Below are 20,814 nucleotides of genomic sequence, written 5' to 3'. Positions count from 1 at the left end.
TTTTTACGAGAGCCCGTCCTGAAAAAGGCAGATAATCGTCATGACAACTGGACACGCCCCCTCAGATGCAGTGGTGTTGGAAAAGGGTGACCTTGTGACCGCACCATGGCAATTATCCGCATTATTTGGAAATGCGTTCATAAAGTCAAAATCTGGTCCCGATGCTGCTATTATGCGGATAATAGCAGCATCAAAATAATGCGGATAACTCTGGTCCTCCTCCGATTTTACGACCAAATTCTGCTGCTATTAGCCGCATAATTGGGTTTATGAAAGGGGTATGAAATGATATTAAAGAAAAGTGTGATATCATTGACATTTGAACCACCTGGCAGGTCCTTATAAACTTCAATATTTCGTGGGCAAGGCCATTTTTCTATAGGACACATTTTTGAATTATTGCACAAATGGGAAAAATGAAAAGGGGCAAACATTATCCAAGGCTAATTTAAGATCTACCAATAGGGCATCCAATGCTCTGGCCTTGTATGAGTTTAGTCATGAACTTAATTCTGACTAATTAATAATATTAGTAATAGTCCAGCAGCTCCACTTCTCGGCTTTTCAAAACGAGGGAAGACAAAGTCACAAACACTGATTAAAGATTTCTTTGGTTTGCGTTTACTTGCGAAACGTGTAAATTCAGAAGAAAGTTCCTTACCCAAAGCATGCATGTATCAACATCAAATAATTAAATTGAACTTATTTTGAATGTACACTGTAAAATATGAACTGGGGGGTGTTTCACAAAGATTTAAGTATGACTTAAGTCGCACTTAAATGCCGACGCTTACATGATATGCAACGCGCGATCTTATTGATCAATACGCAGTAGTGCGCGTCCTCATGGCACGATCTGACCAATGCGGTCAAGCATTTCATACCGTACGCAACTCAGCATTTAAGTGCGACTCTAAGTCATACTTAAATCTTTGTGAAACACCCCCCTGATCTCACAACCCTATATTTGATCTTCAAGTGGATTAGACACTAGATCAAATGAAAGAAAGAGTTTAAAATGGTTTCATTGATGTTACCTCATTTTGGTACGTGTAGTGCCTTCTTTGGGATCTCAAAACTCTATTTATCTTCAAGGAGGGAGGATTAGACAAGGAAATAATTCGTGATTATAACTGATTAGATGCTATATTCCAGATCAATATTCTTGCGGCTGTCATCACTTGTACCCTGTTTGGAGGTGAACGGTTCAATAATGTGATTTACAGTACTTATTAGGCGGTTTCAGACCGCCTCGAAGTTCGCCAGTTCCAGGTATTCTCTGATCGGGAAATTTACCCCGATCAGAAAATACCAGGTATTTTGGTAATGTGAAAGCAAACTACGCGTAATTTCCCCGAAAGAAAATACCCGCTAAATAGTAGGTACTTGGCGAAATTACGAGAACTTTCGTGGGGATTTTTCCAAGGTCGCAGGTATTTTGGCGATGTGAAAGCAAATTACGGGAACTTTTATCCCAGCGTGTCGTTGGGCGCGGCGGCGTGGGTGGCTGCTGGGCTAGTGATTTTGAATCTCCCGCCTTGCCTGCTTATCAGACCACACTGCGCATGCTCGTAACTTCGGGAACTTATCCCGAAGGATGTGTTTCGGGGCGGTGTGAATGCAGGAATAATTAACGGGTATTTTTTAGCCTTAAAAAGTTCTCGTAATTTAACAGGGATTCTTGTGATCGAGGCGGTTTGAAACCACCTATTGTATCATTTCAAATGTCACTTTTACGAAAGGGCAGTGACCATTTATACTTGATTCCTGATTAAACATGAATTTCAGTTTTGAATATATTTAGCACTATCTCTTGGTAATGTTTTATTAGGTGGTCTGTCTATGACAGATCACCTATTGATTTCGTCAGAATTTTCTTTCTTTATTTCTTTCTTTATTCTTGGCACCTATGTTTGTCGCCAACTTTTCTCGAAATTGGCTGAATCAATTTTGCTGATTTTTTCGTCATATATAGAATCTATCATAGAGACGGCAAAATAAGCTTTTCAAGGTCATATGGTAATGATGACGTCATCTACGCGCCATTTTGTAAAATTCTTCATTTGATCATATCTTCATTATCAATTATCAAAAATTAACAATATTTACATGACATTAACTTCATGTCAAGGGTCAACTGTCAATGTCATCAAAGGTCATGTAAAGGTCATGACGCGCGCGTACGCGCGCGTCAAAGGTAAAAAAAATCGTCCAAATGACCTATAAAAATTTTTGGGTACGGTTCCGGTCGCGTTACACCTTAACGCAACGCAGAAAAACCGTTTCTTTTAATATCATTGCATTGCTAATAAAATTCTGAGCAATTTGATACCTTGATCAACCTTCTACAACCATTAATATAGAAATTAACACCCATTAAAGTTTGCAGCACGTGTGCGCGCGAGCTCTCACTATAGGCCATATATGTGCAAAAACATGCCTATTGAAAATTCACTGTAGCTCTGTAAATAGTCCATTGACCCCCAATTTTTTTTTCATATATCGATAGAGTATTAGTTGTAGATTTGATTTCGTGTCACCATTATCCCTAAATTATATCATGACGTCATCAAAATGGCGCCTAAACTAAAAATTTCATTTTTTCAAAAATGACGTCATCAAATTTATGCAAATTTGATTGTAACTTCTCGAATATAGATCGTTTTTCGCCCAGATTTTGATATGTTGTAGTTTAGAATGTATTCTTTCTCCTCAGTAAACATGAATTTTCGTTTTGAGAAACGCATCATTGCGTAAAACAGCGATGAAAAGAGGCATGTCATTTTTCCTCATTTTGCGTGTAATCTCTATGGGACATGACTTTTTCCCAAAACTAGATTCGACATTCCTCTATTTCGTGAGCCATATCTCCATTTTTTCTTGTCAGCTTTCCCTGAGCTTTTAATATGTTGTAGCTGAGATTCTGGGCTATCGGAAGTGTGCCCTTCATTTTTTGATCAGATGCCGGGATCATGCCCGTATTTCACTTGCAAAATTGGAATTGTAATTCTCAAAATTGCTTACGTGTAATCTCTATGGGGAATATCGTGGCTCAATGGATAACGCATTTGACTTGCTTTCTCGAGGGCGGAGGTTCGAGTCCTGGGGTAGACAAGATGATTTTTTTTCCATTTTTTTTTCTTTTTACCACCTCGTACATGATCCTTTATGATGATTTTATGGTATAAAAGTTGAAATTTAGCAAGATAAAACAGATTATAATCACTTTTTTCATATCACATGCATATACATGTATAGTCATACATCAAAGAGACCATTTTCCGGACCCTTTTCACAGTGCTTTATCATCTACCGTCTTTCACAAGTATTCCATCCATAATGAGCATTCCGTTGTCATCATGAAGGTCATATTGATATGCATGAACATGGTAATAGTGATCATGATGCCGAGAACAAAGACAGACCACCTAATTCGTCCGCATGACGAATTAAATTCTAGTTCTTTTTTTTTCTTTTCAAAGACCCCTTTGAACACTTAACTTGTAAATATCTCAAAGCTATCAACATTAATTTTTATCCCAAATTTACAGCCCATTTCGTAAATCGCAAAATACATCCACTACATGTATTTGAACTTTTTATTTCATATCCTTTTGGCTGGGGACAGACCCATTCAATAGGGCCGTCTGCACCAGCCCGAGTTTTCAAATTAGCACGCTATTTCTGATCCCGATTTGAACAATCTCGAGATTATTTGTAATGGAGACGCAATTATCGCTCTAGTTTCTAGGATTAATTTCAAGATTGCATTCCCAAGTCAACTTGGGATTATTTGCAAAATGGCACGCTATTTTACAAATTATCCCGCTAATTTGCAGGTGCAGACACACTCAGGATTATTTATTCATGGCATCAGACCATAATGCATCGATGTGATTGATTTGATTTAGGGAGAGTGGAATTACTCTCAGTTATTTCTTTCAATAATATATACAAGTAAAAACATACAAATATCATACATTATTTTGAACATAAATATACAAATATAATCAAGAAACATTGAGATTTAAAAAAAAATAATGAAAGAAAAAGGTATCCCAAAAAGCCTCAAAGGTTTGAAAAAAGGGAAACCAAGAAGCAGGGAAGCCAAGAAGATGTCTCGCTCAAGCAGGAATCGTTCTTCTTGTGATGGTGGAGACGGGGTTTCTTGAATCTCGAGATTAATCGCAAAGAGGGCCAATCGGGCTAAAATTTCGAGATTGAGCAAACTCGGGCTGGTGCAGCACCGCCTAAATGAAGTAATTAACTGAAACTATGAGTCATAACCAACCCTAGGGAATTACCAAAACTTATGAGAGACTTTGATATGAGCTTTTAATTATTTTGTAATTTAACCAGCCAACTTACAGTACAGCAAGTTGCAGGACGGAGAAAAGAAAACACTACATGCAAAAGGCCCACATAACACTTGTTGAATTCCCACAGTAGAAAGAGAAGGGGAGAAAGAGAGGGGGCGAGATTGCCGACAGGACCAGAAAACCGGCGGATGTCAATATGGGTATCAGCAGTACTCCCACTGCAAAGGGAGTGCTGTATATGCTGACATAAAACATAATCACTGCTTTGACTAACTGTAACAAAGAGAACAGCAATCAGATTTTAATTTAGTTTGAAATCCTCAATTTTTCCCAGGTTTTGCGTTGTTGTTTTTTTTGTGTGTGAAACCGTCAGTGTTTACTTTAAGAGACTGCCGCTCAGTGAGAGGAGCTTGCTTCATTGAGTCTCATTCAACCTATGCATGAATGCTCATTGCATCTGTCTGGATTGGTGGAGAACAAGAGTGCTTTATGCAGTAGAGCTACTAAGCTTTCTCAAAGTCAAAATCAATCTTATTTGCTCCTCAATATGGCAAATATCATTGAATTGAAAAAAATATATTTTCATATTTTGAATAAATATTTCCTAGTAATATGACATCATCAAATTTAATGATAAAAGAATATTAGTTTACCCTAAAGATGCCAATTTGCATTTTTACAGTGAGTTTGTTATTTTCATAGCATTGCCAGTTTTGAGTGTGTAATGATTTTAAAGCTCAAGTTCGATGGCTTTTATTCTATCGGGGGCATTGTGGTCTATTGGTTAAGACTTTAATCTTTCAATATGAGGGACGTGGGTTCAATTCCCAGCCATGGCATGTTTTCCTTCAGCAAGGAATTTACCCACATCGTGCTGCACTCAACCCAGGTGAGGTAAATGGTTGCCGGCAGGAAGTAATTCCTCAGAAAAAAGATGTAAGCACCGGATTCGGTAGACTAGCTTTAATAGCCTGGTAATATAGGAGCGCCTTGAGCAAGGTGGGTATGTGCACGATACAAATGCTATGTTATTTTTTATTTATTATTATTCAGAAACAGCCCCACATGCTGCACTTAAATGAACTGCAAAATGTCTCCTGACGGAGACAATTTAGATACATAAAATGTTTCCAAAAGGAGGCACTGTACATGTATATCTTTGGGTTAATATTCATGAAGCCCTTTTGTAGTGATATTTCTAATTTCAAAATCAGTGATTATGGTTGTTTTTTCACTTTCATACCTTAGTCATATTTTTACAGGTAAATGCAAAGTCACCTTAAAAGTTTTAACCATTGAGTTGTGGTATAAAGTTAATTGACATTCTTCAAACTATTAATTGATTATGGTAGTTCATATTTCTTAAGTTGTAATTAAAAAAAATTAAAAAGGGTATGCATCCTGCCATGATTAAAAAAAGGTGATAAGAAAAGGGTACGAATCTAGCACTGCTCAATAATTGTTTCATCACTTCATCACTCCTGATATGGAAAGATTCATCTGTCATGAATTGAGTAATGACTGTTGCATTTGAATTTAGGAATTCTTCATTCTTTTCATATCTTCCTTAGAAAATTCAAATTCAATTTGGTTTTATTCAACAATACTCAGCAAAAAGTCTGAAGACTAACAATGTGAGTTTACAATAAAAAAAACACATAACAGGGAAAATAAATAAATACATAACATGCAGTGACCATTAAAGAAATAAAACATATTATGTTTAAAAATGCAATAATAGTATAACACATAATTGAATGAATTGAATTGAAAATACAATTTAAAATCTAGTTTCACAACTCTCCTTAAAGATCATTAAAGAAATGTCATCTGCCTGTAGTCTTTGTCAACGTCTAATCTTCAGTGCATACTACACACACAACATAATTACAGGTGCACAGACATGTAGACTAATCTCCCTTTCATGTCTCTGTTTTATGTAACTGCTGGTGCAATACCCTCCTCCATTTCCCCCAAATCCAGAATGTATAAAGTTTATTCTTGAAAGGACTATTGTTAATGTTAACCCCTCTATACACCCTATCTTCACCCTCTCTTTACCCCTCTTTGTAGGAGTCAATTGGTTGTTCACACCTGCACTCCTTGTGTTAATCAATCCCCTCTTTCATAGACCTGCTAATCTCCCTTTAATCCCAGTTCTTCTGTTTGATTTTCTCACCATGGTCTAGTTCAGCTCCTTGATGAGACAATCTAATTAATGGCTTGATTTTTATGTCTGACTTGTTATCTGATGTGCCTTCCAGAAAATCAAGGGTTGACAGTGATTTAATTTATAATAAATCTGAGCTGTGTTATAGGTCAATGGTCTATATATTACATGCGTCCACCTCCATGCTGTGTCTGAGATGTGATGTTAAAGAGAAATACCAGTAGTTGCAGTAAACACTTATTTCATGAGAAAGTCTTTAAAACCAGGCTTAATTGTCAGTTTATCATCGAGGATCTAGATCTGGTACAGTTACATAAACTGAACTTTGTGAAATCTTGAAATCTACGCTGAAAATGTTCACACTGAAGATCACCAACACAGATAGGCACAATTGGGACAGTGTATTATTATTGCTGGAATAAAGACCCGACGGAAGTGACTGAATCCACGCTTATTTTGCTTATTTCTCAGCAATTACACAATTTCTTCCAGAATCCTTTGGCACATATTTTTTATTCATACAAACAGTCACTTGGGTCATCATTATTTTAGATTCTATAAAAAGACATTTTGAGATCGTTACCAAAACTGGAATTTTATCTTTAAATGAAGCTTTTAAAACACACTTCGAAACCAGTATGTAGTGTTCATAAAAGTAAAAAATGAACATGGAATCACTCCCAACTCCCTGGAATCCCCTTCCCCGTTTTATTCCATGTACTAAAATGTGACTATTAAACACCATGCAACTGAAACATTATCTTGTTTTTTCAGTTACAGACATTATTTTGAAATTGTCTGCACAAATTTGATTTGCTTTTTAATACCTCCCGGGTATTTTTAATCCATGTAAAGCACACATAAAAGTTCTGGAATTTTATAAAAAGACCCTTTATGATTTTACCCATTATGTCTTTAAAGGTCAAGTCCACCCAAGAAGAATGCTGATTTGAATCATTAGAGAAAAATCAAGCAAGCAAAACACTGAAAATTTCATCAAAGTTGGATGTAAAATAAGACAGTTATATGACATTTTAAATCCCCCTTTTTGACAAAACAGTTACTATTTGCACAACTCAGTGAGAGAGTCGATGATGTCCCTCACCATTTCTTTTTTTTTTACTGTTTGATTTACTAGTATACAATATTTCAATTTCTACAGATTTCACAATAAGGACCTACCTGACTGAACCATAAAACAAACAGTGGTGATTCTACATGTTCAGGGGAGGAATAAGCCTTTATTTCACATGACAATGAAAACATTAAAATATTTCATATTTCATGTTAGAAAATGCAACAGAAATAGAGAGTTGGCGATTTCATCAGTCCCCTTTGATATTTGCATACCGACCAGTAGGCCTCTGTGAATATAACTGTTTAGTGAAATTCAACAAAATTTTGAAATGTCATAACTTTCTTATTTTACATCCCATTTCATGATGAAACTTTCTGTGCTATGCTTGCTTGGTTTTTCCCTTTTCATTCAAATCAACTTTTTTTGTTGGCAAGATGGACTTGTACTTTAAAAAGTAGAGCATCTTTATGTATCAATATATCCTTTTCTCTATCTTACATATGATCTGTGTCTTATAAAATTTCTTGCTGAATTTTATTTGTCAACCTCTAAATATTCTCTTTCTTGTCTTCTCAAATCAGTTTGAATTGTGGGTCAGTTTATACTCTGGAACCTGAAATGGGCAGAAGTGATGGAAGTTCAACTGCATTTCAATACAACTTTGCGTTTGTCCCTTATGCAGCATTGTAGATTAATATTTCAGGCTCGGACATAAATATTAAAATTCACACAAATTTGTGCAATCCGAAAAGTCTTTACAAGCCCAATCGGCAACAATCAAAACACCTTTGCATTTAATATCATATCTGCAAAAAGAACCTCAAAACACGTTTTGAAAACGTGATTCTTTTTACCGCAGAAAAGAGATGATAAACGCACCCGGGGAGAGCTATAAGGTAGCTTGGAAGACACCAAAGAATGACGGAGTATAGGGATTTGTTGCCAGATAATGCTCGGTGGTTGGTAGCTTGCCTCCGGCCTGAATAATTGATGGAGGTGTTAACAGCCTGATTGGGGGCATTTTATCCGTCCCTGCTCAGTGATTTGGGAAGCGAGCCTCCTGTTGCCCCGTATTAACCCGTCGGCTCCCAGCCAGTATCAGATTATCCTCGGATAGATCAAACTGTCATCGTTCCCCTTTCCCTCACTCTTTTATCTCTTCTTTCATTTTCTTAAGGACAATTCTAGATTGTATTAGTATCATGGGTGCTTGAAATTTGTTGCTAGTGTCATTTTATCTGTATTAGTAAGTTATAGATAGTGTGATTGTCTGATTTCATAGGGCAAATTGTATTAATATTTTTATTATCATTAGGTCCTTTATGTTTTCTGTTCTCCTGTATATTGCGTGCAAGTCTGCCATTAGGGCCTTATTTGTCAAATATTACTCATTTCAAATGTCACAATCAATATTTTTTTTCAATATTTTGAAATGAAAAACTGTATGATTTTGAGACAAATACATACATGTAGATAATATGTATTGCATAATGCATATCTTCTTTCAAATGAAACAGATTTTATTTTTTTACTTGATGAATTTAAGTGAGTCTTAAATATACAATAAAATGTACTTTGATCATCTTTTCTTGGCTATAAACACTTAACTGAAATTGTTAAGTACTGTAAAGAGAAGGAGGGCGGGGTGAGCATCCACTCGCTGGAAAATGCTCTCAGGTAAGTGACTTTCAACAGGATTGTGACTAAAAACACTTACCAGGAGTAAAAGAAAAATGATAAATATCAATGAAACAAAGAAAATAAATTAGACAATCGATTTAAAAAAAAAAGAGAAGAAAATATGAAGAGGAGAGCAAGAGAGTGAGGGGGAAGACAAATAGAGAGAGAAGGGGGAAGGTGAAGGATTGGCTTGCCAGCCAGCCAGCCAAATTTGTTTCCGATAGGCCCCTCCCCCTTTACTGCGTCTGAGACACTATGCTACCCATGTTCATGGTCTAGCAGACAAGACACGCGAACACAAAAGACTCCAGCACTTTAGCCAACAATCGGGGCATGCAGCAGCTGAGCTCTATTCAAGTAGGGTCGATTAGTGATTGCATTGACCAAGATTGCTCATTTTATCCACTGCTCCGGCGCGATCAAGAAGGCGGCTCCCTCGCTCGTCGTGGATGGTGTCTGCAAACTTGGATCTTATGAATTGCATCCACCTCTTTTTTCCCATGAAGAGTCATTGTCTGAGCTATCCCTCTTGCTGCAATTACGGACCACTCTTGCCATGCTTTTTAAGGGACCTCCTCTTCTCTGACTTGTCATTATCTTGCTCCTCTATCCTATCCCTTTGATGCATGTTTTGGACAACTCATTTGAGGCCCTCCCCTACGATTAGCAATCGTCTTTTCCCATTATCTACCCATTTTGTGGCAAGTTTTGGACCAATGTTGCACTACTTTTATACAGGACAACTTCTTCTGTGACTATTAGCCATTCTTATATGGTCCTTTACATGTATATACCCTCTGTTATTGCTGCAAGTTTTTGGACAACTGTTGCATAGTTTTAGGACAACTGTTGCATAGTTTTAGGACAATTTTGAGGAGGGGTTATCTGATATTTGAAACTGTTATTAATAGGAGGAAACAGGATGAGTATCCATTTGCTGGAAAATGTTCTAAGGTAAGTGACTTTCAACAGCTTTGAGAGTATATTATCGTCAATAAATTTGGAGTCAAGATGAGATTTTTATTTACCCCAAATCTTCGAAAGAAAGAAAAACATTTTGAATGAAACGGAATGCTAACAACTGCTTATTGTGTAATCATTCCCCAATTATTTATTTTTCAAAGTTGGTTTCAATAACTGTTGTTAATTTTGATATTGCACATTATCAGCCTAGAATGATCTCAAAATGAAAGTGAAAAAATGATACAATTTTTCGTATAAAAGGGACGGTGTATGAAAGCTACATGTATATGTTTTGTCAACAACATTTTCCTTGAAGATGCTATATTCCTCTCAGATTTTGAATTTCAACATTTTAATATAAAAGATTAATTTCCTTCAATATTGTGGGATATACATGCAGAGCTATTCAAACTATAATGCTATACCAAAGTTGGAAGAGCAGTCTAATACCTTTAGAATCCAATGTCATGAATCGAACAGCTTACATCCATCATACATGAGCATTACCATACATGAGCATTACTTTTAATTCATGAAATGAAGTAAGGATGTTCTCATATTTAAAGTGTGTTTCTGAAAAAATAAAGTGAAACAATGTTACAGCCCCATCGAATGGAAACAGAGAGTATAATTCAAAGAAAGAATATCCCATGGTTTTCATATTTTCTGATTCATGTTCGGTCAACTATGGATTGAAAGTACGAGATGGTTTCAATATAAACCCCTCAAAATAAGTTCCGCAACACAAGTTTGAGTGCTAATAAATTTCTTAGTGTGCCATCATCATATGTAAAAGTGGTATCATTGGAAAGTATGATTATTTCTCTTTACGATCATGTGTCATTCGTAATGCTAGTGTTATCATGAAATACACAGACATGATAAATATGCAGCAATGTAAAAAATGAAATGTTGCAAAATTCGTTGCCATGTCATGTTTGAGTTCTGCAACTCAAACTGCAAGTTTGAGTGCTAATAAATTTCTTAATGTGCCATCATCATGTGTAAAAGTGATATCTTTAGAAAGCATGATTATTCTTCTTTACAATCATGTGTCATTTGTAATGCTAGTGTTATCATGAAATACACAGACATGATAATACACAGCAATGTTAGACATGAAATGTTGCAAAATGCGTCGTTTGCAATAGCGAATTTCCAATTGTTTCGAGGATGGACCGAGTGCATTCACTGTCACCTGCATGGTGGAAATTCTATAGAAATGGAGACTCTTTTTGGAAATCAATGCATTTTGCAACATTTCACTTCTGACTTTTCTCGATGTTCAGGGTGATTGCATATTCCATGATTACATAATCACAGCAAATGGCATGTCATTGTAAAGAAGAATAATTCAGCTTTCCAATGATACCAGTTTCATCTTTTATACTTCATTAACCAAAAAGATATCATCCCCCAAAAATGAGTTGCAAAACTTTTTTTGAGGGGTTTAAAATGCTGTATAGAATACTGAAATAAAATACTGTCATATGAATGATTCCTTATTTGAATTTAATCGAGTGACTGATGTTTGTTCTTCGTGCAAAAACAGCAGAGACTTGGATGCATACTGTCCCTTTTCAAGCATTATTCGGTCAACACTCGAGTAATTGGTTGTTATTATCAAAGACACTTTTACATATACAAATAATGCCCACTATCTATTATACATGTAATTTGTTTGGTCTGGCGGATCGCAACAATGCCTTTTGTATTCGGGTTATTGTAAGAAAAGAAAATGTTCACTACCAAATGTGAAAAGAAAACCAAGGAGAAGGACCATTGTTTGATAAAATATTCTGTTAGCTTTAAAATGTTTTGGTAAAATTAATCTGACAGAAAGGAAATGAAAATAAATGACTTTTAATTCACAAAACAAAGTGCTTTTATTTCAACTTCCATACTTGCAGCCCATCTTTTTATAATTGTATATATTTTGTTATCATTTATTTTGTAATCACTTGCATAGATCTGAAACATGATAATTCATGGATGATTTTTCATGAAAGTCCATTTGTGAAACTTGTTTTTATCACATGTATTTTGAAATTTAAGCATATGTGACTGGCCTTTACGTGCAGTGTTTTTTTTTTTACTGTTGCCCGCAACAGAATGATAATGGCCCGAGTCTTAGACGAGGGCAATATGGTTCTTTTATTAAAGGGCAAGTGATGTTTCCTGGAAAGAGCAACATGGCACTTGTTAACCCTGTTGGTCTTGAATTGAAAAGTAGCAAGGGAAATATGACATTTATTTATCTGCTAAAATGCCTTGTATACATGTAGGTAATAATATGTATTATGTTTTATTTTTAATGTTTTGATTCACACTTTGCGTACATACATATTCTTAATCGCTAGAGGGTATTCATTTGTCTCGCAATCTACTATGGTCAACAAGGAAATTCGTGATCACTCTCGCAAAAAGTGTTCACTGGCTTTCTAGGAAATTCGTGATCACTCTCGCAAAAAGTGTTCACTAGCTTACAAGTTCACGAGCTTTGCAAGAGTGATCACGAATTTCCTTGTTGACCATAGTAGATTGCGAGACAAATGAATACCCTCTAGCGATTATTTCAATCCGCAATAATGAACCTATTTAGTATTATACATATTCTATTTTAAAAGTCTTTTTTTAAAGTCTCTCTAAAAACTTCAGTGATGTAGACTATAGTGGGTCAATAACATGAATTGCATGCAATCATACAATAGTGTATTACCCTTAATTTTGTTAATCTGTTAATTTCTTTGTTGAATGTTTCTTCCTTTTTTTCTAGCTCACTCTCTTGGTTGATTTAGTTTTTTTTTCTTTAAAAATGGCATTTTGATTACTTGTTTTTTTAAAGTAATTTTGATGATGACATAGCAGGAAATATCCTGAAATTTCCACATGCTACAGGAATTGATTTTTACATCAAAAGAGAGAGAGAACAAAATGTGCAGATATTTTATTTTTATAGGGCACAAAACCACCCCCAATGAATGTAAACTTCATAATTATCTAATTACATCCATTTTTAAACAAGTGTCCTCCACATCATACTTGTAGGGTATACCTCCATGTTCATATTAATATACGGCGCATTTCCCATGAGGCCCAAAGCGCATACATTTATTACAGTGTACAATGAAATAATTTTTCATCATTGACTAATCAATGGAATAGTGACAGACATTTTGCTGGGGAGTTGCTAAAACTTCAGGCTTTAATGAGCCAGTTTCTTGACTGGATGTGTATTTGTGTATTTTTTTTTTACATTTATTTACATTTTTGCAAACTTTAAATGAGATTAAGAAATTGTTCAACTGTAAAATTTAATTCTTTTTTTAATATTCATTTTTAAAAAAATTGAATTATGGACTTTTCCATAATTGTAGTCCATAGAATTACAACAGCCAGTGTAAAGATTCAAAGTTTTTGTGTTCATCCATAATTCTTTAAAATGGAGTAATACATGTACTACATTTTGATTTATTTTCAAATGGTCATTTAGAAAAGATTACTGAACAAAATTGAAATAATAAGAGAGAAAAATATTGTCTTACACTACTCAACATCTTCTGTTTTGTAATTTGAGACCCCTTTCCCCTGGCATTTGCTTATTGTAAAAACAATAAATTTCACATTTCTGATACAAGAGATACAAGCCTGCTATTATTGTTTTGTTAGATCCATTGGGGCATTGTAGGCTACAATACAAAATAATTTTTTTCTTATTCTAACAGGTAACATACTTATAAAATGCACTTGATGGTAATTAATCATAGTCCTTTCAATAGTCCTTTCAAAATTGTAAAAGAATATTGCTATTAAAAGGAGTGGATCTTTCCTTTTACATATCTGTTTTACCTCAATATTTGAATGAATGAATGAATTCTAAGAATGAATGAATGAATGAATTTATTGAATTTCCACAATCAAAATCTTAATCAAATTTGTACTTTGGTTTGATTTCCATCTATTGTATTAAAATCAAATCAATGATCATTGTACAAAAATGCAAAAGTATGTATAAAAATGCTTACATGACATACATGTGCATACCGACGAAAGATACTGCTCATGTATTTCACACGATATTTTCATTTATTGATTCTGCTAAATATTCAATATTTATTTCTTTGATTGTTAAGCATTTTAAAACCAATTACCCCAGGGCCCAGACTATCTATCAAAGCAATGACAGATTTTAACTTTGTACATTTTCAACTGGTAATTATTCCAGTTGAAAATGTACAAAGTTAAAAATTCAAACCTGATAGAACTACTACTTATTCTCAACTATGTAGTTTGCTTTAAAGCTCTTTGTTGAAAGGTCGTTTACATGAATTATCAAACACATAGCATTGCAATAAAATGCAAAAGTGTATTGTCTTTTCAATCTGTTTCAACCATTAATAGTTCTTTTTGAAAATTCATAAATATTATATTATATTTTATAATTTATATTTTTCTTTTTTATCTCTCTCTCTTTCCACAATGTTTATATTTTCTTAAAAAAAGGGAAAATTCAAAAGCTTTAGACGAATGTTGTATCCAGATTTTTTCAACCCACTCAATAATTTTGAGTCTAGGTTTTATATCAAAATAGAAAAATATGAAGATATTTTTATTTGATCTGGCACCCATTCTAAAAGTATCTTAATGTAAACTCTAACAATTTGTTCAATGAAACACATTTTTTTCCTTTCATTCATATCATAACTGTTATCGGGCATACAAACTCATATAATCAAGTGATTAATTGGAATATTGACCTGCACTTTGGAGAGTAGGGGATTGATTTATCAGAACTTAAATAAACTTCAAACGACAAGTCCTCCCCAACAAAAAAATTGGTTTGATAAATGAATGACAAGAGGAAAATCAAACAACATAAACCTGAAAATTTCATCAATATTGGATGTGGAATGTAGAGTTATGACATTGTAGAATTTTGCTCGATTTCACAAAACAGTTAATCACATCTTGATCGGTATGCAAATGAGGGAAGTGATAATATCATATCACTCACCCACTATTTTGTCATGTGAGATATGAAAAAATCTTCTTTTTTTCATCATGATGTGAAACAAGGTTTGAATCTGTACACAATATCTGGATGGCACCCAGTAAATAAGGTGACATATCGGATTTTGATTCCTCCTTTGATATGTTGGATTGCAATTGTTGCAACTTTATTGTGGTTCTATGAAGTTGGTTCCTCATTGTGAAATTGGAGAATATTGAAATATTTATTATTATTAAGTGGAAACCAAATTAAATAGTTTGTGGCTCTTTCATTTGCATTTCACCATTGTGCCTATAACTGCTCTCTGAAAAGTAGCAAATTTTTGAAATTTGATAACCTGATAAAATTTCCAGTGTTATGCTTGTTTGATTGTTTTTCTTTACATTTTCTTATTCAAATCCACATTTTGATAACTTGGGGTTGACTTGCCCGTTAAGTATAAGCAATATGTACCATAAGGTGGCTTTAGAGAAATGGGCTGAAATGCATGGCGAATGTGGCAGCTCTTCTGATCTTGCTTTCATCTTTGAGTCAAAATGGACCTTTCTCTTCTTTCCATTAATGCCGTTTTTTTAAAGTTTCAATGTTCTTAAACATTTCTGTAATGTTGATGATGTGCTTCCGCCCCCCCCCCCCCCCTTCACGGAAAACACATTTAGATAGACAGTGAATCTTGTTTGTTTCTTAACCCTAGCCTAGCAAATTGCAACAAAATAAGAGGAAATGTGAATTTAAAAGGGAAGTTCAACCTGACAAAAAGCTGACAAATAAAAAAAAAGTTGTTAGAATTTTAATTATATGATTTGTGACGTCATATGCAAGCTTCTTTCGTACGTATCGTATGGTAAAAAAATCAATTTAAAATGTTTTTATTGTACATTCAGTATATCGATACCCAAATCATTTCACACTTGCTGCTAAAAAGAAGATTAAGAATAAGTCATCACATTAAAAAATGAAATATGTATTCTATAGTGTATATATATGAAGCAGCTGCTCGTTAACGTTGTCACAAATCAAAAACTTGAATTTCTAATAACTTTCTTAATATTTAATGGATTATATTTCAAACCTTCACCAATATTTTGTCTGCTAATTTTACAACAGACTGAGCTTTCCCCTTTAAGGATAGTCTGGGGTTAAGAAACTGCATAGTCTGAATAGTATGATAAATGGAGGTATTTTCTATTGAGGAAGAATAATGATTTTTCTTTTCCATAATCCCTCGGTTTCCAGGTCGCAGACGGTCCACCTGGAGAAGATGAAGGGTCGGCTCCTGGTGGATATGCAGGAGGCCGAGAAGGAGGAGGATAGATTAAAGGAATATCGGCATGAGATGGACCTGCTCAACCAGGAGAGGCTGGCACACGTAGAGGAACTCAGACAGATACATTCAGACATTAACACAGTGAGTAACAATTCCCCGTTGATTTCATTTCATTTGTCAGTATTCACATGTTTACAGGTTATAATGAAACAATCAGGGATACAATGAAAAAAAATTGCAGGAAAATTTGATACACACATGAAGCATGTAATAGACATGGTAAATGGGACCAGTAACAGGTGCTTGTCAGGCATGGCCGAACTATAATACAAATGCAGAGTTAAAGAGAAAAACAAGACAAAAATTGATCACAATGCACTTCTTCTAAAGAGTAAACAGTATCTTTCGAAGTTAGTTGGTGAAGTGTATTATGATTGTTTTGGAAATAATTACTGAGCGATCATTGTTATCGTCATCATCATTATCATCATCATCCCCATCATCATCATCACCATTATCCCCATCCATCATCATCATCATCATCCCCATCATCATGATCATCATTATCATCATCACAACTACCACCATCATCACCATCATCACTATCATCATCTTCATCATCACCATCATCATCACCACCATCATCACCATCTGTCACCTTAATCAGTATCGTCACCTTTATCATTATCTTTGTGATCATCAGTCTGAAAAGTGGATTGAGAATAATGATCATAATTAACATCATTATCATGAAAATTGCTGACATCATCATAATGGCAGTGATCATGATCATCATCATCTCATCACTATCATAATACCCATTGTGATCAACGTTATCATCCTCATTATCATTGTAATAATAATTGGCATTTATATAGCACTTTATCAATCTACGACTGTTCAAAGCGCTTTACAATTATTATTACCCGGTCACTGGATTCATAGCATTCCAAGCAGCCTGTTAGGCGCAAACTTGCTAAACCAACCACAATGACCGTTGTGTCCTACCGGTACCCAATTAGCACCTGGGTGAGAGTGGCAAAGTGTGGATTGACGCCTTGCCAAAGGGCGCTAGGCCATGGTGGGATTCGAACACACAACCCTCTGATTACAAGGCTAGAGTCAGAACCGCTACACCACGGCGCTTCATCGATGTCATCAACATCAACATCATTATTATAGCATTGCTGTCATTATCATCAACATCATAGACTTATATAATGTTTATTTCTTTCTTCCGTCAGCGTCCATCCCTCCCTCTTTTCACTCTCCCTTTAAGATTGAGAGCGTGATAAAGAACACAGAGGGAGACAGGAACAAGGCGTTTGAGGCAGCTTGGAAGATGTACCAGGAATACGTTTGCCTCAAAGAACAAATCAACGCCCAGAGAATGTCGATAGGACTAGATCGTATCCCAGAGCTTACAGAGGAAGACCGGAGACTTGATCCAGAGTAAGTAGTATACACGAGACGAAAGGATGATCTATAAACTTAAAGGGGAAGTTCACCCTGAAGAAAATATTGTAAAAATAGCAGAAAAAATAGTGGTGAAGGTTTGAGGAAAATTAATTAAAGATTAATAAAGTTATTAGAAATTTAAATTTTTGTGACGTCATAAATGAGCAGCTGCCCCATATGTTATGTAATATAAAATGCATTATTTTAATTTTTGTAATGATTCGTGAGGATTTATTTTTGCTTTTTTTATAGGCAGGGGTGTGAAATGATTTGTCTATTTTTATGTTGAAGGTACAGTAAAAACAATTTTCAGTTTTCCGAGAAAATGACATTTCATAGATAGGCAGGAAAGCTGCTCGCATACATGTACATGTATGACATCACAAATCAAATGAGTGAATTTCTTATACTATGATGGATTTTGCTCAAATCTTTGGCAATATTACATTATTTTTTTCTGCTATTTTTACCGTAAACTCTTTGCCAGGGTGAACTTCCCCTTTAATGCCTCTGACAATCACCTATTATGGGCTGAGGCATAAGGATGATGCAACTTTTAGGCTAACTTGGCCATCCCCCCCCCCCTTCAAATTACCCTTAGGCCACCCCTGAACAGGCAAAACCTCATTGAACTGTAAAAGAGCATATCTAATGTATGACACTTTAAAAATGGACCTCTCTATTTTCACAGAGTTTAATCATATTGATACCATATACTTCTTTTTTATATCATTGTATCTTTGTATTTATGCTACATATTTAACTCAACTTTAATGGCTTCATGGTATCATTTATCATATTATTATTGACCTTTTATTTGTGTGTGTATAATAAAGAAGTAAATGCATCATGTAATCTTTTGAAGCAGATGCAACTAACAGATAATGAAGAGAACACCAAATTACAATATTTACAGGTGAATAAGATGATCAGAGAATTTGTCAAAAAATTGACTCGGTAAATTTGTAGTTTGTTGAATAATGAAATGAGTGGAAATTTCAATCGTAAAATGCGTCATTTGCTGTTACAGGCTCCTGAGGAAGAGAAGAGCAGAGTGGCACGACACAGAGAAGAGGGATCCCCCGTCGCCCCTCACCCCGACTTCATGCCCCCTACCCGTACCTCTGGAACACCCTACACCCCTTCAGATGCCAGGAACCAGCCACACCAAGGAGATGAACGGCCCCCTTCCTCCTCCTCCACCCCCTTTCAAACAGCAACCACCACCCATGAAGGTAGGATTGTCCTCTGTATCAAACCCTTGCAACAAGTTAGCTCATATACGTACGCATTCTGTGATCAAAATGAAATATTTATATTTACTCATGGTATATTGGATCATTGAGTATAAAGTTGCCTGTAAAATAGCATTTTTTTGGCAATGCAATGAAACAATTAAATCTCTACTTAAAAATACAAATAGGCAACTTTTCAATAAATTAATTCATTGATCATAAATCTCTACATCTGTGACCCATTGCAAAAACTTTTGCCATAAAAAAACTCAGGCAAAAGCAAAAGTTTTATGCTTCATGCAAAGGGTCCTCTTGTATCTGTTCTTTTTTAAGTATTTTGTTTCTTTAAAAATATGAAAATATATTGAAAATTCATGAGTTTTTGCCAATTTAAGAAGCCAAAAGAAGATTTATTTGGCATTTTGAAAGCTGTGTAATTCATGGATTAATGATGTCTTAAGTAACCAATCTGCCCTACTGTATTAGTAGACATTTTCCTGAAATGAATGAACATTAAATTCCATTAATTCATTTCTACCTGATTTGAATCAGTTTGCTCAACTTCAATATGAGTTTATTTCATACTCTGTTAGCATCTGTAATGTTAATAATATGCTTGTAAATACCAGGGTTTAAAGGTGGATGTATCGGCCATCATTCATTTTTTTCCTCTCTCTCTTTCTAGAACTGTCTGTCGTGCCACCAGCAGATCCACAGAAATGCTCCCATCTGTCCTCTGTGCAAGGCCAAGAGTAGGTCCAGGAACCCTAAGAAGACCAAGAGAAAGCATGAGCAATGAGCTATAGGACCAGGACCCGGTCCAGGACCAGGTCTCCATTCTGCCACACCTCAGCATGCCAAGATTTGTATTGAACTGTACAAGCCAAGAAGTACTCAGAAATGTTTGTGATCATATGATCTTGAAGAAAGGGTTCTATTTTGTTTTAAAAAAATCATAAATGTATGAGAGAGGAATATGGGTTCTTGGAGAAAAAAAAAGGAAAGTATAGCCAGTCTTGTTCAAGAATGTTGCAAATCTGAATGCTTATGGAAGTCAAGTGATGATGTTTTAAATCTACGCAACTATCTGGCACTGAATTGTGGGTCGATGAATCACTTTGCGTCTGGGTTTTTTTTTCTTTCTTTTTTAGAAAGCAAAGAAAATTCTTTGGGAAAGACTTGGGTGTTTCTAAGAAGATGCATGGCACCTAAACTGAAACTTAATCTAACTGTAGAATGCCAACACAGATAAGCACATGTGGGGCAGTGTATTATTCTTGATTGGCAAAAGACAAAACATCTGGTTGGAAATGTCATGCTTGTTTTGACAGTTTCTCAGCAATTTCACATTTTTTTTTATTCCTACATACCGTAAACACTTTGGTTGTCATTTTATATGATTCTATTCGAACTCATTTTTAGATTATCACAACTGGCATTCATGATTAAGGAGTGAATTTATAGATGAAACTTGTTTTTAGATGAGGAAGGGTGAGTTACGGTTTGACCATATGTACATTAATAGCATCCTTGGTTCGATATCGCTAATTTTGTTTTATAGCACCATGTCAATGAGTAAGAGAAGATACATTATATCCTCTGGATACTTTCTATTGTAGTATGAAAAATTCGG

The 20,814-nt window shown here is 35.1% G+C and overlaps 1 protein-coding gene across 2 annotated transcripts in view; it reads left to right on the top strand.

The window, feature by feature from the left end:
- LOC121413930 (zinc finger C4H2 domain-containing protein-like) overlaps window positions 1-20,497 on the top strand; it is a 35,878-nt gene extending 15,381 nt beyond the window's left edge. The window contains exons 1-5 of one of the 2 annotated variants that reach the window (XM_041606944.1): window positions 9,578-10,201; window positions 16,458-16,629; window positions 17,768-17,940; window positions 18,977-19,181; window positions 19,867-20,497. In XM_041606944.1, coding sequence (XP_041462878.1) covers window positions 10,170-10,201; window positions 16,458-16,629; window positions 17,768-17,940; window positions 18,977-19,181; window positions 19,867-19,980 — 696 coding nt within the window. In that variant the 5' untranslated portion in view covers window positions 9,578-10,169 and the 3' untranslated portion in view covers window positions 19,981-20,497. Of the gene's footprint in view, window positions 1-9,577; window positions 10,202-16,457; window positions 16,630-17,767; window positions 17,941-18,976; window positions 19,182-19,866 lie in introns of those variants that run through there. The other variant, XM_041606943.1, reaches the window with a different exon arrangement.
- Window positions 20,498-20,814: the final 317 nt, after the last annotated feature.

The sequence above is a fragment of the Lytechinus variegatus genome, chromosome 4 (genome assembly GCF_018143015.1).
Source record: "Lytechinus variegatus isolate NC3 chromosome 4, Lvar_3.0, whole genome shotgun sequence".
Classification (NCBI taxonomy): domain Eukaryota; kingdom Metazoa; phylum Echinodermata; class Echinoidea; order Temnopleuroida; family Toxopneustidae; genus Lytechinus; species Lytechinus variegatus.
Note: the sequence above shows the minus strand (reverse complement) of the source record. Positions and strands in the feature narration are given on the sequence as shown.